Source organism: Engraulis encrasicolus, chromosome 1 (genome assembly GCF_034702125.1).
Source record: "Engraulis encrasicolus isolate BLACKSEA-1 chromosome 1, IST_EnEncr_1.0, whole genome shotgun sequence".
Lineage (NCBI taxonomy): Eukaryota > Metazoa > Chordata > Actinopteri > Clupeiformes > Engraulidae > Engraulis > Engraulis encrasicolus.
The window spans coordinates 49,663,133-49,680,331 of NC_085857.1; the positions used below are offsets into that span (position 1 = coordinate 49,663,133).

The 17,199-nt window shown below is 41.8% G+C and overlaps 1 protein-coding gene and 1 long non-coding RNA gene across 2 annotated transcripts in view; one reads left to right on the forward strand and one right to left on the reverse strand.

Annotated features, from left to right (window-relative positions):
• Window positions 1-12,006, forward strand: part of LOC134453889 (E3 ubiquitin-protein ligase TRIM35-like) — a 31,416-nt gene extending 19,410 nt beyond the window's left edge. Inside the window, exons 2-11 of the mRNA XM_063204641.1 lie at window positions 6,503-6,602; window positions 7,335-7,540; window positions 7,935-8,021; window positions 8,383-8,529; window positions 8,988-9,071; window positions 9,303-9,325; window positions 9,619-9,737; window positions 10,371-10,435; window positions 11,038-11,270; window positions 11,552-12,006. Coding sequence (XP_063060711.1) covers window positions 7,460-7,540; window positions 7,935-8,021; window positions 8,383-8,529; window positions 8,988-9,071; window positions 9,303-9,325; window positions 9,619-9,737; window positions 10,371-10,435; window positions 11,038-11,270; window positions 11,552-11,966 — 1,254 coding nt within the window. The 5' untranslated portion in view covers window positions 6,503-6,602; window positions 7,335-7,459 and the 3' untranslated portion in view covers window positions 11,967-12,006. The remainder of the gene's footprint in view (window positions 1-6,502; window positions 6,603-7,334; window positions 7,541-7,934; window positions 8,022-8,382; window positions 8,530-8,987; window positions 9,072-9,302; window positions 9,326-9,618; window positions 9,738-10,370; window positions 10,436-11,037; window positions 11,271-11,551) is intronic.
• On the reverse strand, window positions 3,500-5,060 carry LOC134439048 (uncharacterized). Its single transcript, XR_010032704.1, has 3 exons — window positions 5,004-5,060; window positions 4,002-4,051; window positions 3,500-3,596 (listed from the first exon to the last, which is right to left on the reverse strand). It is a non-coding gene; the product is annotated as an uncharacterized LOC134439048 (long non-coding RNA).
• Window positions 12,007-17,199: the final 5,193 nt, after the last annotated feature.

Sequence of the window (17,199 nt, forward strand, 5' to 3'; positions counted from 1 at the left end):
CATTCAGGTGCTCCTCATTGAATTGCCAATGACAGATGGTTGCACACAACAGTATGAGTGCAGATACCTAATGCATCGTCAATGACAATGGCAAGCTACCTTATAAAGTCAACTCATAAAGTGCAGCTGTTGATTGAAAGTTAAGTGTGTTTAAAATAGTTTGTCACAGGCCAGAACATTAAAAGTTCCTGACTTGTTTAATACATTTCCTTTTTTTCAAATATTAAATCACCATCAAGGAAGTCAAGGTTGCATCAAGGAAATCATATCAACACCTTGTTTTATTTCCAGAGGTTGTTTTTTTCTTCTCTCAAAATGGTACTTCTCTCAAACATCTTGAATTTATTGCTAACGTAGCGCCAGTGAGAACATGTTGCGTAGTCACTTGATCATCTGGCCGATAGTACACTTAAAAAGATGAGGCCAGAATCCCTGAAAAAAATCAGAAATACTGAGCTGAACAAACAGCTTTGCCTGGGCCCGGGAGAAAGTCGTCTGATGAGACCCCTTCCCAATACATGCAATGTAATGAGTACCCAATCTTGATTCTCCCATGTCCTTGGCCCAGAACAATTCGCCACTTCCGCTTCCCTCTGCACTATTTGATCACAGGCTTATGTCACACCGCAATGCGCTTTACGATCATTAAAAGGAATGAGGCAAAACACCATTTTATTTTTTTGCTATGTTGTTAATAAAAATATCCTCTTACAGACACAACAAAAAACAAGTTCAAAGCTGGTGTCACACTTTGGAGGTATTGCATGCCACACTGCATTGAGATTTGAAAAGGCATTATACAAATAAAGGGGCAAAACACCATCCCAATTTTTAGATATGTTGTTAATAAGAATATCCTCTTCGAGAAACAACAAACAGCAAGTTCACAACCGCCGTCATCATATATTGGAGATATTGCTCCAAACAATGGTGTATTGTTTCCTTCCCATGATGCTGACTTCCTGGAACTATTTTGGAACTATGCCATTGGCTCCATGAGCCGCCATCTTTGTGTGAAAATGGAACACAAAAATCAAGGGGATTGGCCACCTTCTTAGGATGGAATTGAGGGTTAAGTCAGAAATACTGAAATACTGAGCTGAACAAGTATAAAATCACCTATTTGGTATCAGAGATTTTAGGTTTTAGTGTACACTGACTTGGCTATTCATTTTAGGTGTAGTAAACCCAATTTTTTTCTAAGGTAACAGGGCTTCTAAGGTACACCTGCATGTCACACAGGAATGAGTTTTTAAAATTCATTATGAAAATAATGGGACAAAACACCATCCCAAATTTTAGATATGTTATGAATAATAATATTGTCTTTCAGAGACACCAAACAGCAAGTTCACAACTGGTGTCATAGATTGGGAATATTGCTCCAAATAATGGTATAAATTAGTTTTTGCCCATTTTTGGACCTCTGCATTTCAACAACCATTGGAACCTTATATTAAATATGATGTAATGTGAAAGTCATGGAACATATCTGACCATGTACCAAGGATAAACCTTGAATGTTGAAATTTGAGGTTTTTATGGACATCTGAAAACCCTTGCAATTTTAATTTCAAAGAAAAGTAGAGGGCCAGCATTAAAGTGTAATTTGACATACAGTGCTGCAAATTGTAATGTATGCTTGTCAGGTCTATGACTCTTAGCCCTGAAAAAATAATGGACCCACCACAAATAGTTTTGGAGATAATTAAGTCTGAATATGGTCACTCAGGCAGTGACACCAAATCAGGGGGAGGGGGTGTCCTTATTTACAGATTTTTTGGGGAAAAAGTATGCACAGCTGACATCTGCAATGGTGGCTATGTTCTATTGGATGTTTAAGCCATCACATATATTTTTTTCAAGCAAATCCGAGGGGGTCGAGTGGGGACCATTTGCTGATTCCAGCTGGAATGACCCTCCTGAAATCATTGATATTGAAAGGGATTCCTGCACCCCTGCACAAGGACTCTCGGGTGATCATGTCTGGGCAAAATTTGCATTTGATTATTTAGTCTTTACATTAAATGTTATAGAAATCATGTTGCTCTCTTTTTGCATTTTGCCCATGTTCAGGGTGGAAATTAAAAACGAAAACATCACATAAGACAAGTCTCATTGGGATTTTTAAAAAGAAGACTTCTTGGAGAATGAAGAAAAAAATAAAATAAAAATCTGTGGACAATCCCACAAGGTGTTCTGGTGCTCTGAAAATGACACCCAAAATGATTTGTCAGACTTGTGAGGTCTTCTGGTCAAACACTGATGGGGATTCCTTTCTATTTATAGATTTTTATGGGAGTGTTTCTACTTGTATCTACAAGGGGAAAAAATCAAGAGGCTATGTTGGGCACAAATATGTCTTCTGAAGGCCTAAACAGAGCACAGCCAAAAACTCCAGTACAATTTGTATCGTCTTTGAGGGAATGCTATGACGATGCAGGATCATACAGACCAAAACTGACAGTTTAGCAACAAACTATTCCTATCTATGTACCAGCATGCCAAATTTGAGCTTCCTACATGGTTTAGTTATTGAGCTAGGGGCTTGTGAACTTTGACAAAAAAAAGAGTGTGAACAAAATGGGCACCCCCTCCCCCAGTAAAATTGGCTGTAACACGGAGAGTATACATCTTACATTCAAATAAATTTACAGTGTTTCTCTTAAGTACCATGGATACACTTGGTAATATTTTCAGAATTTTTTGAGACCTAAGTGCACGGGCACTTGTTGATTTGGCGTGGAATGACCCATCTAGTATATCTAGAATATCTAGGCATACATCAGTGTATGCCTAGTGTATGCCAATTCCCCTTCACCTCATCATAAGTCTGCCAATGCCCTTCTAAGCATTACAAAACAAAATAGACTAATGTCCCACAATGGCAACTAAGCCCTGACCCATTAGCCAGGCTGTGCCCTCCAAGTGACGAGACACTTTCAGCGTTGCAGCTAGTCAGGTCAAGAGCAATGCAAGTACTTTCTGAGTTCCAGCAAATACGGGAACTCCTCCCAGAGGTCAGTCATGCCGTTTGGGAAAAGTTAATTGTTCAGACCAAGTCTCGAAGAGATTTGAACGTTGATGATAATAAGGCTACTGACCCATCTCAGCTGTCTCTTTTCCCTAACACCCTCTGGGGGGGCTTTAGTGCCCCATTGAGACACACTACCCTAAACGGACACCTATGGCCAATGTTGATTTTCTTTTTGAAGAGACAAACTGGACATCAGTGAGGGAATTCACTTTTGCACCACCGTAGTTACACAAAAATGGAAAATATGTCAATAAGCTATATTTGAAACTTTTTTCAGTTGTATGCAAGCAGGTCTACTTACTGTATCATTAGTTGTATGCCTTGCATATTAAAATCATTCCATGCAAATTTTGGAAATTGCTTCTGTATGTGTTCAAAATGTTACTTTTCAAAGTGTACTATAATTTGTATGCATTGTATGTAGCCTACTGTTTGGACAGTGAAAGTAAAACAAACCTTTCAATGTAATTTTCCATGGTGAGGCCGCACACCGTGACTGTCAGCATGTTCCATCATCCTCTCCTTAGCATCGTCCTCCATTACAATCTGTGTTGAGCTGCTGTAAATGTATTGAGAATTGTTAATTAACTGTAGGCTATTGGTCTGCAGAAAGTTGGGGTTAGGGGCATTGCTCAATTGAAGTTCGGTCACAGCAGAAAGTGTAGGGAGACCAAACAAATTCTTTCCCCAACACCCCAACAATTTGGGCATGGTTAACTCAGTAGGCCTACAGTACATGTGACAGTAACGTCAAGCAGTAGGCTACTGACAGAACTTGCCCAAACTCAAAATACCCTAATGTCATCGGTTCAATCACTTTTATACCCAGTAAAGGGTGGATTGAGACTTGAGTCATCTTCCAATGCAAAGTATGACTCATCATACATTGCAAACTCACAGTGTATGAATTAATTAGTGACTTAATTCGTACACTGTGACTTAGTGTACATCTTGTGTAACATACCATCACGTCCCATGCACTCCGTTGAAATACTTTCTTTTCCTCTGCGACACCTGGAAACATAAATGAAAACAATTTGAAGAGAAGAATGCACAGTGGATCAGTGTTTTTATAGTACACAAGAATGGTGCAATCAAAACACTACTGTTATATAACTTAAATGGCTTCCTTGGCTTTTACTGGATTATCTGAGGAGTATTCGTTCATTGCGAGTACATTAATTACCATTCTTTTATGGCAGGGGTGGGGAACCTTTTTCATTCAAGGTGCCACTTCAAATTCATCCGAGGGACGTTAAAGTCCTGCGAGGGCCATATTATGAACACAAACCAGGATTTCCCTCTGCACTTTAGGACTACATTGAAGCAGTCACCTATAAAACAGACCCCACCTTCTCTAGGTTCCCTAAATATAGCCCCCTTAGCTGTATTGCAAATGTGTTTTCTAAAATTGCTTTACAATGTCATATTTCATGTGAAGCTGCATAACATTAAAACTATATGGGGGGGGGGGGGGGGGTGGGGGGGGGGGGGGGGGGGGGGGGGGGGGGGGGGGGGGGGGGGTTGCAGATAAAACTGCCTCAAGAGCCGCAAACGGCCCTCGAGACATAGGTTCCCCATCCCCACCCCTGTTTCATGGGCTTTAGCTGTGGGTGTACCCTCCCGGATCGGCTACTAAAAAGCCCTTGCATGCAAGCCCAAACAGCCACCTTAACAGTTTCATCAGAACGACGCTAAACGAGGATGGGATGACTAATCGTTCCCTGGCTGTTTAGATATTGAATCAATACATTTCACTCAAAAATAGAAGCTCAAATATTGTAGTTCCAGCGCTCAAATGTGATTTGACGAAGGCTAACCTAGCCTGCCCATCTTGACAACAAGCTTGACGAACGGCATATGAAAAACAAAGTTTGACACGACCCAGCTGTCAAGAATGCCAATGCATGTTACAAAAATATTGATAGTTTGATCCTATTAACGGCATCAATGTAGGCTTACTTACCAATAAGGACAAAGAGAGAACAATTTCACCGTGGAAGCAAATTGTCAACAACTTGGCTGTCAACTGAGAGGCATCCGCAAGGAAATGACATCATTGCAAGCGCAATCATTTCCAAACTTCATTTATTTATTTTTTAATCCAAAAAAACAATCACGTCCATAAAAACAGCAGTAGGTTAAATACTCAAAAAATGCGACATTATGGGCAACTATTCGATTAATCCAGCACATTTTTTTCAAATTTCATAGGCGCACGCAAGCCCTCTTCAGGAAATGACATCATTTCTATTACAGTAGGAAGCAAATGTTTAGTTTTTAATTCATCCTGAAACTAATCCGATACGGTCCGAAGAACAAACATCGGGGGAATAAATATGCCTATTAAAAAGGTATGCAATATATGCCGCATCTACTGTATAAAACTTTATTCGGATAAAATATTATTTGCATAGTCTATTAATCAAATTGTCCATAAAGTTCGATATTAAATCGTGGCTTTTTAGGATAGGGCTTCGATGGAAATGCTGTTGTAGTGAGAAAGCAGGTAGCCAAAATAAATGTTTATTTCTGTTATAAATGCTTGCCTTCATGGACCAGAACAGCCTTGCTGTGCATGTGGATAAGAAAGCTTTTCGTTGTGCAGATTGCAGCATGAAACTGCCTTCGCATCGGATACAGACGCAAATGGGCTGCCTTTCACTCGAACGCCGACGCCACGGGTCCTGACAAATCGTCTGTATTCGAGGTAATGGGGGTGAGAACGTGTTGACAGGTGAACTAAACAGACCACAGTTAATCAAGGACATGGTAATTATATAAAAAATACAGATATAATCTAGTTTCAACTTGACTGTTTAATTCTCTGAACACACTAATGGTGTGTATAAACCTGCATAAATGACACAAATATCCTACTGTATGTGTCTAAAAACAAACTTAACTTCCTTGGCGGAGGTCTGCACACTCTGGGTGCATTTCTAGTTATGTTATGTTATGTTATGTTATGTTATGTTATGTTATGTTATGTTATGTTATGTTATGTTTAGGGCTGGGAAATGAATGCATTAATTTAGATTAATTTATCACACAATGCGATTAGTTAATTAACACGATTTTAAAAATTAATCGCAGTATAATATAGCTACATAGTTCTGGATTAGACCAGTGGAGGGCAGTATTACGCCTGATGGTGAACAGCCTGCTGAAATTGAGAAGAGTTCTCCCTTCTTTTAAAAATGTATAATGTTTTTAGACTAAGCTTCTTTATCGTAATTATTCAAAATCCATGTGAAAAAACAAGTTTTTCACTGTTCTCAAGTCAGATATTTAAATGCGATTAAAATGTGATTAATTTGATTAATCAATTCCAAAGCCTGTAGATTAATTTGATTAAAACATTTAATCGAGTCCAAGCCCTAGTTATGTTATGGTGTGTGTGTGTGTGTGTGTGTGTGTGTGTGTGTGTGTGTGTGTGTGTGTGTGTGCGCGTGTGTGTTTCAGAGCCAGAGGGGTCGCTGTCCCGTCTGCAGACGGAGGTCGTCCAGGGAGCTCCAGTGTCTCCCCATTAACCTGGTGCTCAGGAACGCATGCCAGGCCTACGGTGAACACACACGCACGCACACGCACGCACACGCACACGCACACGCACACACACACACAGGCTGCAGCTTATGTGTGTGGGTATCTGGGTGGGAAGGCTCACTGTGTGTTGCAGATAACACTCCTATCTCTGTGGGCATGCTGGGTACACTGCACTGTCGTAGCCTCTTTGTGCAGATGGGCCTGTCAGATTCACTCTTTGCTCAAAATACTCAAATACTATGACATTACAGGGAGACTTTAGTATCATATTAAGACTACAGTAAGTCATGACAATTTTGTTGACAATAAGGTTATAGCATTGTCTCTGCACAAAGCGGTTCAGGGTCTTACAACAGGGAATATCGCACTCTGTACATGCAAATAATGCATAAGACGAAGAGACATGATTGGTCAAAACTGTAATACTTACCAAATACCAACTTGTGTTTTGGGAAAAAAGGGGAATCCCGTCTCTGTCTCACTTACAATTAGCCTACCTTTCCAATGAAATCACAAATGGGAATGGTATGTGTGTGTGCATGTGTTCACGTGTGCCTTTGTGTGTGCATTCGTGTGTGCATGTTTTTGTCTGCTGTGGGTGAGTCCTTAATGTTTCTTCTCTTCTCTTCTCTTCTCTTCTCTTCTCTTCTCTTCTCTTCTCTGCTCTGCTCTGCTCTGCTCTGCTCTGCTCTGCTCTTCTCTTCTCTTCTCTTCTCTTCTCTTCTCTTCTCTTCTCTTCTCTTCTTCTCAGTGTTCCACCAGAAAGAGGAACAACAGCACCTCCCCTCGTTACCTTCTCCTTCTCCGCACACGTCTCCTCCTCTCTGCCGGGAACACTCCCAGCCCTTGAGCCTCTTCTGTGAGGAGGAGGAGGAGATGGTGTGTGTGGAGTGTGTGTCCACTCTGCACCCCACGCACACCTTCATCTCAATCAGCAAGTCAGCTGACCAACGCAGGGTGTGTATTGAGTGTGTGATGTTTATGTGTGTGTGTGTGTGTGTGCGTTACATTACATTTACATTACGCCTACCTGATGCGTTTATCCAAAACGACATACAGGTGTTTAGACACAGAGTATTGGTTATAGTCCCTGGAGCAATGTGGGGTTAGGTGCCTTGCTCAAGGGCACTTCAGCCATGGATAGAGGTGTAGGGAGGACAGGAGTGGTATTCGAACCTGCAACCATCTGATCTTAAGTCCACCTCCCTAACCATTAGGCCACGGCTGCCCCAAAGACAGTTTGGGTGTACATGCGATGTCAGTCATTGCATTACATTACAGTGTGCGAGTGCATATGTGTTTTATGACTATTTATATGACATTGCTATTGATGTTTAATTCCCTCCATCAGGATTCCATTAGAGCCAGGTTGAGGGCCCTGGCTGACAAGTTGGATATTGACCAGATTCGCTGTGTCGAGGCTATCACTCACATCAAGGTTTGTCAGCCTGATGATTTTACTGTAAACTATGAATAATACATACAATGAAGTAATAACACAATCCACAATTATTATGTTCCACATATCCTAATAGTACTTGTCTCTAGTTTTGCTAAATAGACAATATATACAGCAGCGGTTCTACCCATTTGGGGGCCCTAAGCAAAATAGAGACATTGGGGACCTCTTCATTTATTTCTGCTGGTATTTACCATGGTGGGGCCCCAAGCAATTCTCCAATATGCCTATTGCACGGGCTCTGATATGAATGACAAGGCAACAAACCTCCCAATGAGAACAGACACAATATACAGTAGATGTACAGAATATGGCAAAATGATTTCTTTAACCCTTTCAGGCCCAGTCCGAGCGAACGGAGGGCCAGATAAAGCAGGAGTTTGAGGAGCTCCGTCGCTTCCTGAGGGAGGAGGAGGAGGCGCGCATTGCTGCCCTGAGGGAGGAGGAGCAGAGGAAGAGGAGCAAGATGGAGGACAAGAAAGAGGAGGTGATGTGTTTTGCACATAGACGGTGCTAGGGTTAAACTGGGTCAGGGCCCCTGTAGACTTGCTTCTGGTCCCTGTTGTGGCCCTTATACTGAACAGCCAATGATTGAAAATATTCATTTAAATTTTTTTGGACTCGATTTTTTCTCCCAACATTGCAAAAATGTTGGTTCTGCGTTTCAACCATTCAAAGTTTGTTGGTCAGGGCTGGCTTATGCCAACATGTCAGTTTTAACTGTAACAGACATTTAATAGTGGTTTAAGGAGAGTGAAGTTCTGCTGTTGTTTGGTGTGTCATGCAAACTGCTTTCAATGGGTGGCCGCATGGGCCGGCCGTCACAGCTGGCTTAAGCCAACATTTCACTTTTGATCTATGCCACAAAAAAATCCCGGGCCGTTTTTTTGTTTGTTTGTTTGTTTTCGGCCCCCATCAAATCCTGATGTGTGTTCCTGGTAACAGGTCGAGGAGGCTGCAGTGGCCTTGGCGAGGAGAGCTGAACTCATTGAGCTGGCCATGGGAGCGGACGATGTCACCTTTCTACAGGTGAGTCTCTCTCTCTCTCTCTCTCTCTCTCTCTCTCTCTCTCTCTCTCTCTCTCTCTCTCTCCTCGTCTCTCTCTCTCTCTCTCTCTCTCTCTCTCTCTCTCTCTCCATCTATCTCATTCTACAATGTCATAAAGAAATAACAAATTGAACATATAGTCCTTTACATTATAGGATGTACTGTATATAGTATATATTGCTACATGCTATTCATTTACTGTATATATTACAGAATTTCAAGGACCTGACACTAAGGTAAGCACATTTTTAATTTCTTTTTATTACCAATCAACATGTGAAATCCCTGGTGACTTAAATTCAATTCAATTGACCTCAATTTGACTTTTTGATATGAATAATAAGGACAAGAAAGGGCCATTGCCTCATATGTGTGTGTGTGTGTGTGTGTGTGTGTGTGTGTGTGTGTGTGTGTGTGTGTGTGTGTGTGTGTGTGTGTGTGTGTGTGTGTGTGTGTGTGTGTGTCTGTGTGTCTGTGTGTGTGTGTATGTGTGTATGTGCATATGCATGTGTGTGTACATGTGTTGCAGAGTTACGTCCAGTGTACCTGACCACTCCATGAGTGTGGGAGCCCTGCTGGACGTGGTCAAACATCTGGGGAACCTGCGCTACAGAGTCTGGCAACACATGAGCAAGATCTCCCCCTACTGTTAGTAATGTATAGCCTACCTGTGTGTGTGTGTGTGTGTGTGTGTGTGTGTGTGTGTGTGTGTGTGTGTGTGTGTGTGTGTGTGTGTGTGTGTGTGTGTGTGTGTGTGTGTGTGTGTGTGTGTGTGTGTGTGTGTGTGTGTGTGTTAGAGCACCTGGCAAGAGTCTGGCAAAACTGAATCAAGATCGCCCCCTACTGTCCATTTTAATGTGTGTCTGCATTTACACATGCATGTCGGCACTGTCTAGCAGATACTATTTTACAAAATTTACTTAAAATCAATATTTAAAAAAAATAATAAGATTAAATAAAGAAATCGACATTGAAGTTGGTTATTAAATGATGGATCATACATACTCTGACAGACACTGACCAGCAGTACTGATTAATATTGTATATAGGCTAATGAATAAAGAACGAATATAAAATAATTTAAAAAGAAAAAAGTGCAGATACAAGATTTCTGATGGACAGTATAATGTGGGGTGTGGGTGTTAGCTTGAATGTGTGCATTGATGGCTGTGTGTGTGTGTGTGTGTGTGTGTGTGTGTGTGTGTGTGTGTGTGTGGCGTGCGTGCGTGCGTGCGTGCGTGCGTGCGTGCGTGTGTGCGTGCGTGCGCTTGTCCTCCTCAGTCCCAGTGCTTCTGGACCCAAACACGGCCCACCGCTTCCTACAGCTTTCTGAAGATCTGACCCAGGTGACCCCTAACTTGCCCTACTTCAATTCTTTTATTTTAATGTTTTAATTCTGTAAAGTGTTTCGAATTGCCTTTGTGTATTATTATTAGAATTTCTTATAACCCTACTGATACCAAAGTTGGAATGACCAAGTCTTAATCTTTTACTTAAGGCTCTCTGTCCTGTATTGTCATATCAATGCTGTTATTACAAGTATGTGCAGTAGAGTATTTTCAGAAAAGAATGAATGGGCCCGCTGGCCCATTGGCAGATAGAGGCTACAACCAACTCTGTAAGGAATAACGGCCAACGAGGTGTCCTGACATCAAGGGAAATAATGGACGAGGCGGAGCGTTCTAACTGCCCGACGGCGCAGCCAAAGTCCATTTTCCCTTGATATCGGGACACATCCATCTAAACCTGCAATTTAGAACTACTAACGGCAGTTTGCCAGAAAGTTAGGAGAGATGCCCAAACGCCTGCAAGACATCGTAGGTGTGGATGGACACCTGCTCAGCCAATCAGAAGACGTTCCGTCTGCTCACCGGGTGATAAATAATCGTTATGCCACAGCTGGATGAAATGCACTGTAGACATAAATGTGTCTTGCTTTCCTTGTCAGGTGTGGGACAACGGAACCCGAGCTGACCTGCCCGACAATCCAGAACGATTCTGGGAATACGAGGAGATTCTAGGTTCCGAGGACTTCCGTTCTGGAACGCACTGCTGGGATGTGGCTGTGGGTGGGGTGGAGCTGTGGATTGTGGGCGTGGCCACCGAGTCATGTGACAGGAAGAGGAAGTGCAGGACCGTGCCAGAAGAAGGATTCTGGGTCATCCACCACAGGGACGGAAGGTATGCATTCTTTGTGCGCTCGCATGTGTGTGTGTGTTCTATGTGTGTGTGTGTGTGTGTGTGTGTGTGTTGGGGGGCAAATTAAATACAATAAATCCCCTTTGTGTTCTTTTTAATAGCTTTTAATTGCTATTAAAAAGAACACAAAGGGGATTTAAGTGTGCAGACATTTTTCTTTCAATTTTACACAGTTTTTGTTTATGTTTGGCACCTTTTAATCGAGAGTGCGGTGTGATCCGGCTAAACACAAATTAAATACAATACAAATACTTTTCTATCAGGTACAGTGCCCTGACGTCCTCATCTGTGACCAAACCAGTCTACACACAGACGCCTAACCACACACACCAGAATCCTCTTCAGACACTCCAAACACTGCCACACACACCCCAAACACCACTGCACACGCCCCAAACGCAGATACACGCACCCCAAACGCAGCGGCACACACAGCAAAGTTCGAACAACACAGCTCGGAATGCACTTGGCACGGCCCCGAGGCTACAGCAAATCAGGGTGAAGCTTGACCTGGACGCTGGTCATGTGACCTTTACAGACCCGGACAGCAACGCACATATACACACCTACACACACACCTTCACGGAGAAGGTGTATCCTTACTTTTACACACAGAGTCAGCAGCCGCTGAAGATCCTGCCTGTTCATGTCAATGTGTCTGTGAGTGAGATAGCTTAGCTCATTCATTCATTCATTCATTCATTCATTCATTCATTCATTTATTATTTATTTATTTATTTATTTATTTATTTATTTATTTTTATTTATATGTATGTTTATGTGGTTTTCGTTTAGCTTAAACTTGTCTTGGATAGTTGGATAGTTACTTTCAAGCTTCTCACAGTGTGTGTGTGGTGTACGTGCATGCATGTGTTTTGCACAGTTTACAAACTGTGTGTAATAAAGAGTGAGGGCAACAAATTATAATTTCTTAATAGTGGGTAGAATTTTATCCATCGACATTATGATTGATTGTATGAGTATAATATCTACATGTATACCTCCTGTGCCATAGAAAAACTCATTGCACTTTTTTGTGTTTTCTGATCATTATTTCACTTTAGCCTCATTGCCTGAGGATATGCACTTTCCTTTAAAAATATTGCATTTTAGCTATTTATGCTAATAGTGTGTTATTCATGTGTGTATTTATTTATTTGTTCCCTTACTGGTGTATTTGATTCATTAATTTATGACACATTATGCACTAGTGTGAGAAAGGCCTTCATTTTGCTTCTAGGAAACACTAGTAAGGATGAATAATGCTGGTGATTGAAAAATAAAAAATACACTTTTCAAATGTTTTCCCACCCATTATATTACTTTAGTCTTATTTTCTAGGGATATGACCGTTTTGTGTTGTATGTGATCGTTGTTATTTATGCTAATGGTATTTATTTAGTGAGTAAGTTTGTTCAATTATTTTAATTTATTTGTTTGTTTGTTAACTTGCTTGTCTGTTTCTTTCAGTAATTTACATATAAAAATAAAAAATATATACTATATACACGTAAATAAACTAAAATCCCTTTGATGGGCTGAATGTGTGGTCATTGAAAGCACCCAAACACAGACCAATCGGGAAAGGCAAAAAGTTGCTCAGGTGAGTCCAAACCAGGGGGTCAGGATTTGGCTGGTTAGCTTCGCCGATTAGCAAGGCACTTCTTCGTCACCATTTTCACCAATTCACATCATATCCGGGTCCACTCATCGCTCATGATGATTGGTGGGTGCACAGCACATGCGCGAGTTTATTGTTGGGCACACAGACCAATATAGGTCTGTGGTTGGGCACCTTATAATACTTCCATGCATCCAATGCCCGTCTTCCATAATAGCTTTCTGGTCAACCTTACGTCAGTCAGTAATGTGGCGCTGAAATGGCTGAGTAAACTGGTCCTGTAAATGAGCTCCATGAAACTCCATTTTGGAAGCTGAAAAATGTGTTCAATTTTGCCTGAATTTACTAGCCTAGCATTCCCCATTGAAATGACTGGGGGCGGGACTTATTCGCTCTCTCCAGGTCTTATACTACCTCCATGGTCCAAACATGATACATGGCTGAGAGAAAACAAAGGTCACAAGTCGAGGTCCTCCCATCCATTCCTATGGCCTGTAGCATTGTGCCTTAGAGGAGAAACCGGTGTTGAGTGACTTTATGGTCTATGTCTCCTATTTTCAATTGTTTTTTTTAAATGTCGCACACTCTGCTCCATGTTTTATTTCAAATCACATTTTGGCATTTTCCAAACTTACACATACAAAGATGAAACGTCTATTAATGTTCATCCCAATTAGTGAACACCTGATCCCATAGAGCCGGGATGTCATGACTTGAGCATGAAATTGTCACAGGAATATGAATGGGTCCAGCCAGCGAAATGAAACAATTCACACTCATATGCAACACAATATGTGCAGTAAATTTCAACTACCATGTGTGATGAGAAAGAGTGTGTGTGTGAAAAGTAACTAAGACTATTAAGTTCATGAATTCTAGTCAGTTTAAATATATATATGTATATATATATTCAATTTGGCTCGCTACTTCGTTCCAGACCTTGTCTTTGGCCCTCAGTCAATTTGAGTTTGACACTCTTAGAACTTAGAACACTAAGCTCATCCATTGGCTGGTCATGAGCACAAGGCTCATTCATTGGCAAATTACTCTTCATTAGAGATGACCCAAAGTATTTTACGCAATATTTACATTAGTTAGATGGAAATTACAACATCAGTTCAATTGGACATCATCATCAAGTGTCACACTCTGGAAACAATTTCTCAGTGAAAACATCTTAGGTAATAGGCCTATTCAACATTTAGTCCATGAGGTTATTAAATTCAAAATTGTAAATGAGAGAATATCCATAGACTTATGTCATAGCAAGATATTGGATAAAAACTTCAGTCAGCGATGACATTGTGCATTTTATCACAAACCCAGAGGCCACGACTAATAGCTATTTTGACCTGCAGAAAAGGCCACATCAATGTAATAGCTGACAGTGTCCAGCAGAGGGGGAGAAACCGCTTCAACTACAGCCCTTATGGTCTTTCTCAGCCCTTGAAATGCATACACATCTACACTCACCGGCCACTTAATTAGGAACACCTCTCTAGTGCTGGGTTGGACGGCCTTTTGCCTTCAGAACTGCCTAAACTGCCTGCAACAATACTTGGGTAGGCTATGGCATTCCAACAAAGATAAATTGGTACTAATTCGTCCAAATTGTGCTAAGAAAATATCTTTCTGCCATTATATCCCCAGCCTGAAACGTTGAAGTAAGGCAGGGTTGACCCATGTTTTCATGTTGTTGATGCCAAATTCTGACCATTCCACCTGAGTGTTGCAGTTGATATCAAGACTCATCAGACCAGGCAACATTTTTTCAATCTTCTATTGTCATTTATGGTTGCCTCATTTTCCTGTTCTTAGCTGACAGGAGTGGCACAGAATGTGATTTTCTGCTGCTATAGCCCATTTGCCTCAATATTTGATGTCCTGTGTAATCAGGGATTCTCTTATGCATACCTCGGTTGTAATGAGTGGTTATTGGACTTAATGTTGCTTTTGTATCAGCTCAAATCAGTCTGGCCATGGTCCTCTGACCTCTACCATCAACAAAGCATTTTTGCCCACAGAATCGCTGCTCACTCCATTTGTTTTCTTTTTCGTACCATTCTTTGTAAACCCTAGAGATGGCTGTTTGTGAATATCCCAGTAAATCAGTATTTTCTGATATACTCAAATCAAGCCCTTTCAGCTTGACAGCAATGTCATGTTCAAAGTCATGTAAATAACAAAGTCATGTAAATTTCTTCCCTATTATGATGTTCGGTTTGAACTGCATCAGATCATCTCAACCATGTCTACATGCAAAAATACATAGAGTTGCCACCATGTGATTGGCTGATCAGAAATTTGCCTCAATGAGCAGTTGTACCAGGTGTTCCTAATGTAGTGGCCGGTGAGTGTATATGACATACGGGAAATATAAAGAGGACATACAGGACCTTAGCCTATACAACATTTATGGTGAAAGCATAATATTTAGTTGGTGAGGAACCGCTTCTGAGATATTTTTGCACATTTCTGAGATTTTTTTTCATATGAAGACTAGTGCGCGCATACAGCAAAAAACACACACACACACACACACAAAGTTTAGACATATGGTTTGGGTGCAACCTTTTTTGAAGTAATCATTGTGTGTGTGTGTGTGCATACTCATGTGTCCATGTGTCGCATGTGTCCGTGTCCGTGTGTGTGTCCGTGTGTCCGTGTGTGTGTGTGTGTGTGTGTGTGTGTGTGTGTGTGTGTGTGTGTGTGTGTGTGTGTGTGTGTGTGTGTGTGTGTGTGTGTGTGTGTGAGGAGGTCTAGATGTGAATGGTGTGCTAATGAGGTTTTATTTATGGGGCCGCTGTGAATTTCTCCCCTCAAGAGAAGTCTGCAGACCATGGAGCATCTGGAAGATATTGCAGTGTGTGTGTGTGTGTGTGTGTGTGTGTGTGTGTGTGTGTGTGTGTGTGTGTGTGTGTGTGTGTGTGTGTGTGTGTGTGTGTGTGTGTGTGTGTCTGTGTGTGGGTGTGTCTGTGTCTGTGTCTGTGTGTGTGTCTGTGTGTGTGTCTGTGTGTCTGTGTGTGTGTGTCTGTGTGTGTGTGTGTGTGTGTCTGTGTCTGTGTGTGTGTCTGTGTGTGTGTCTGCGTGTGTGTCTGCGCGCGTGTGTGTGTGTGTGTGTGTGTGTGTGTGTGTGTGTGTGTGTGTGTGTGTGTGTGTGTGTGTGTGTGTGTGTGTGTGTGTGTGTGCGCGCGTGCGCGCAGGCCCGCTGACAAGGAGGCACAAAAGTTTATGTTGTCCTGGGCGGGAGGGAGTGGAGAGAGGCGGCCTTGGACTTGGTCTTCACGGCATTGTATCTACAATATTGAGAGGGGGGCCCTTTCAGATGGTTTTGTCCAAGGCCCCGACAAGGCTGTCAGCAGCCCTGCGTGTTCACTGGTGTGTGTATATGTTTGTCCTAAGAGTATTACAGTAAAAGGGGGCCCTCAGAATTTAGGGGTGGTACGGTTCACAAAATTCACGGTTCGGTCCATATCACGGTATGAAGGTCACGGTTTTCGGTTCTGTACAGTTCTCGTTTTTTTGTGTTGTTGCTTTTTTTATTCATAATAAATGATGCACTGGGAATATTACACCATATTTATACAATTGCAATTATAAAGTGATGATGCTTAAGTTGAAATTTACCTTTTGCATATGTCTGAGAACCGCCTGAGCGTTCCAAATGCCCTTTTTTACCTATTTTTATGTTGCTGTACATGAACTGCGGTTTGCCACGGATTGCACGGTTCGGTTCGGTATGTGTGTGAATTGTACGGTTTCGGTTTTCGGTGCGGTTTGTATCATCCCTATCAGATTTGGATCCCCATGACATTGTATGTGTTGGGTGGGGACCCCTTTCAGATGCATATCCAGGGCCAGGTCACAGATGTCAGCGACGTTGAGTGTGGTTTTGCATTTTACTCTCCCTCTCTCTTTCTTTCCATTTATCTCTGTCTCTCTCTCTATGTCTGTATCCCTCTCTCTTTCAGTATGTGATAACGTGCGCACACACTCACACACACACACACACACACACACACACACACACACACACACACACACACACACACACACACACACACACACACACACACACACACACACACTGAAGCTTCATTGGTGACATACTCCCATCATACATCAACTGAATGTTCAATCCTGACATATACACACGCACACACACGGACACAGATACACACGCACGCATACACGCACGCACGCACACACACACATCCACTGCAAGTTCATAGCTGACATATAGGATGGATGTTTGCAATCAAGGGAGAGGCCTTAGATTCACTCACTCAC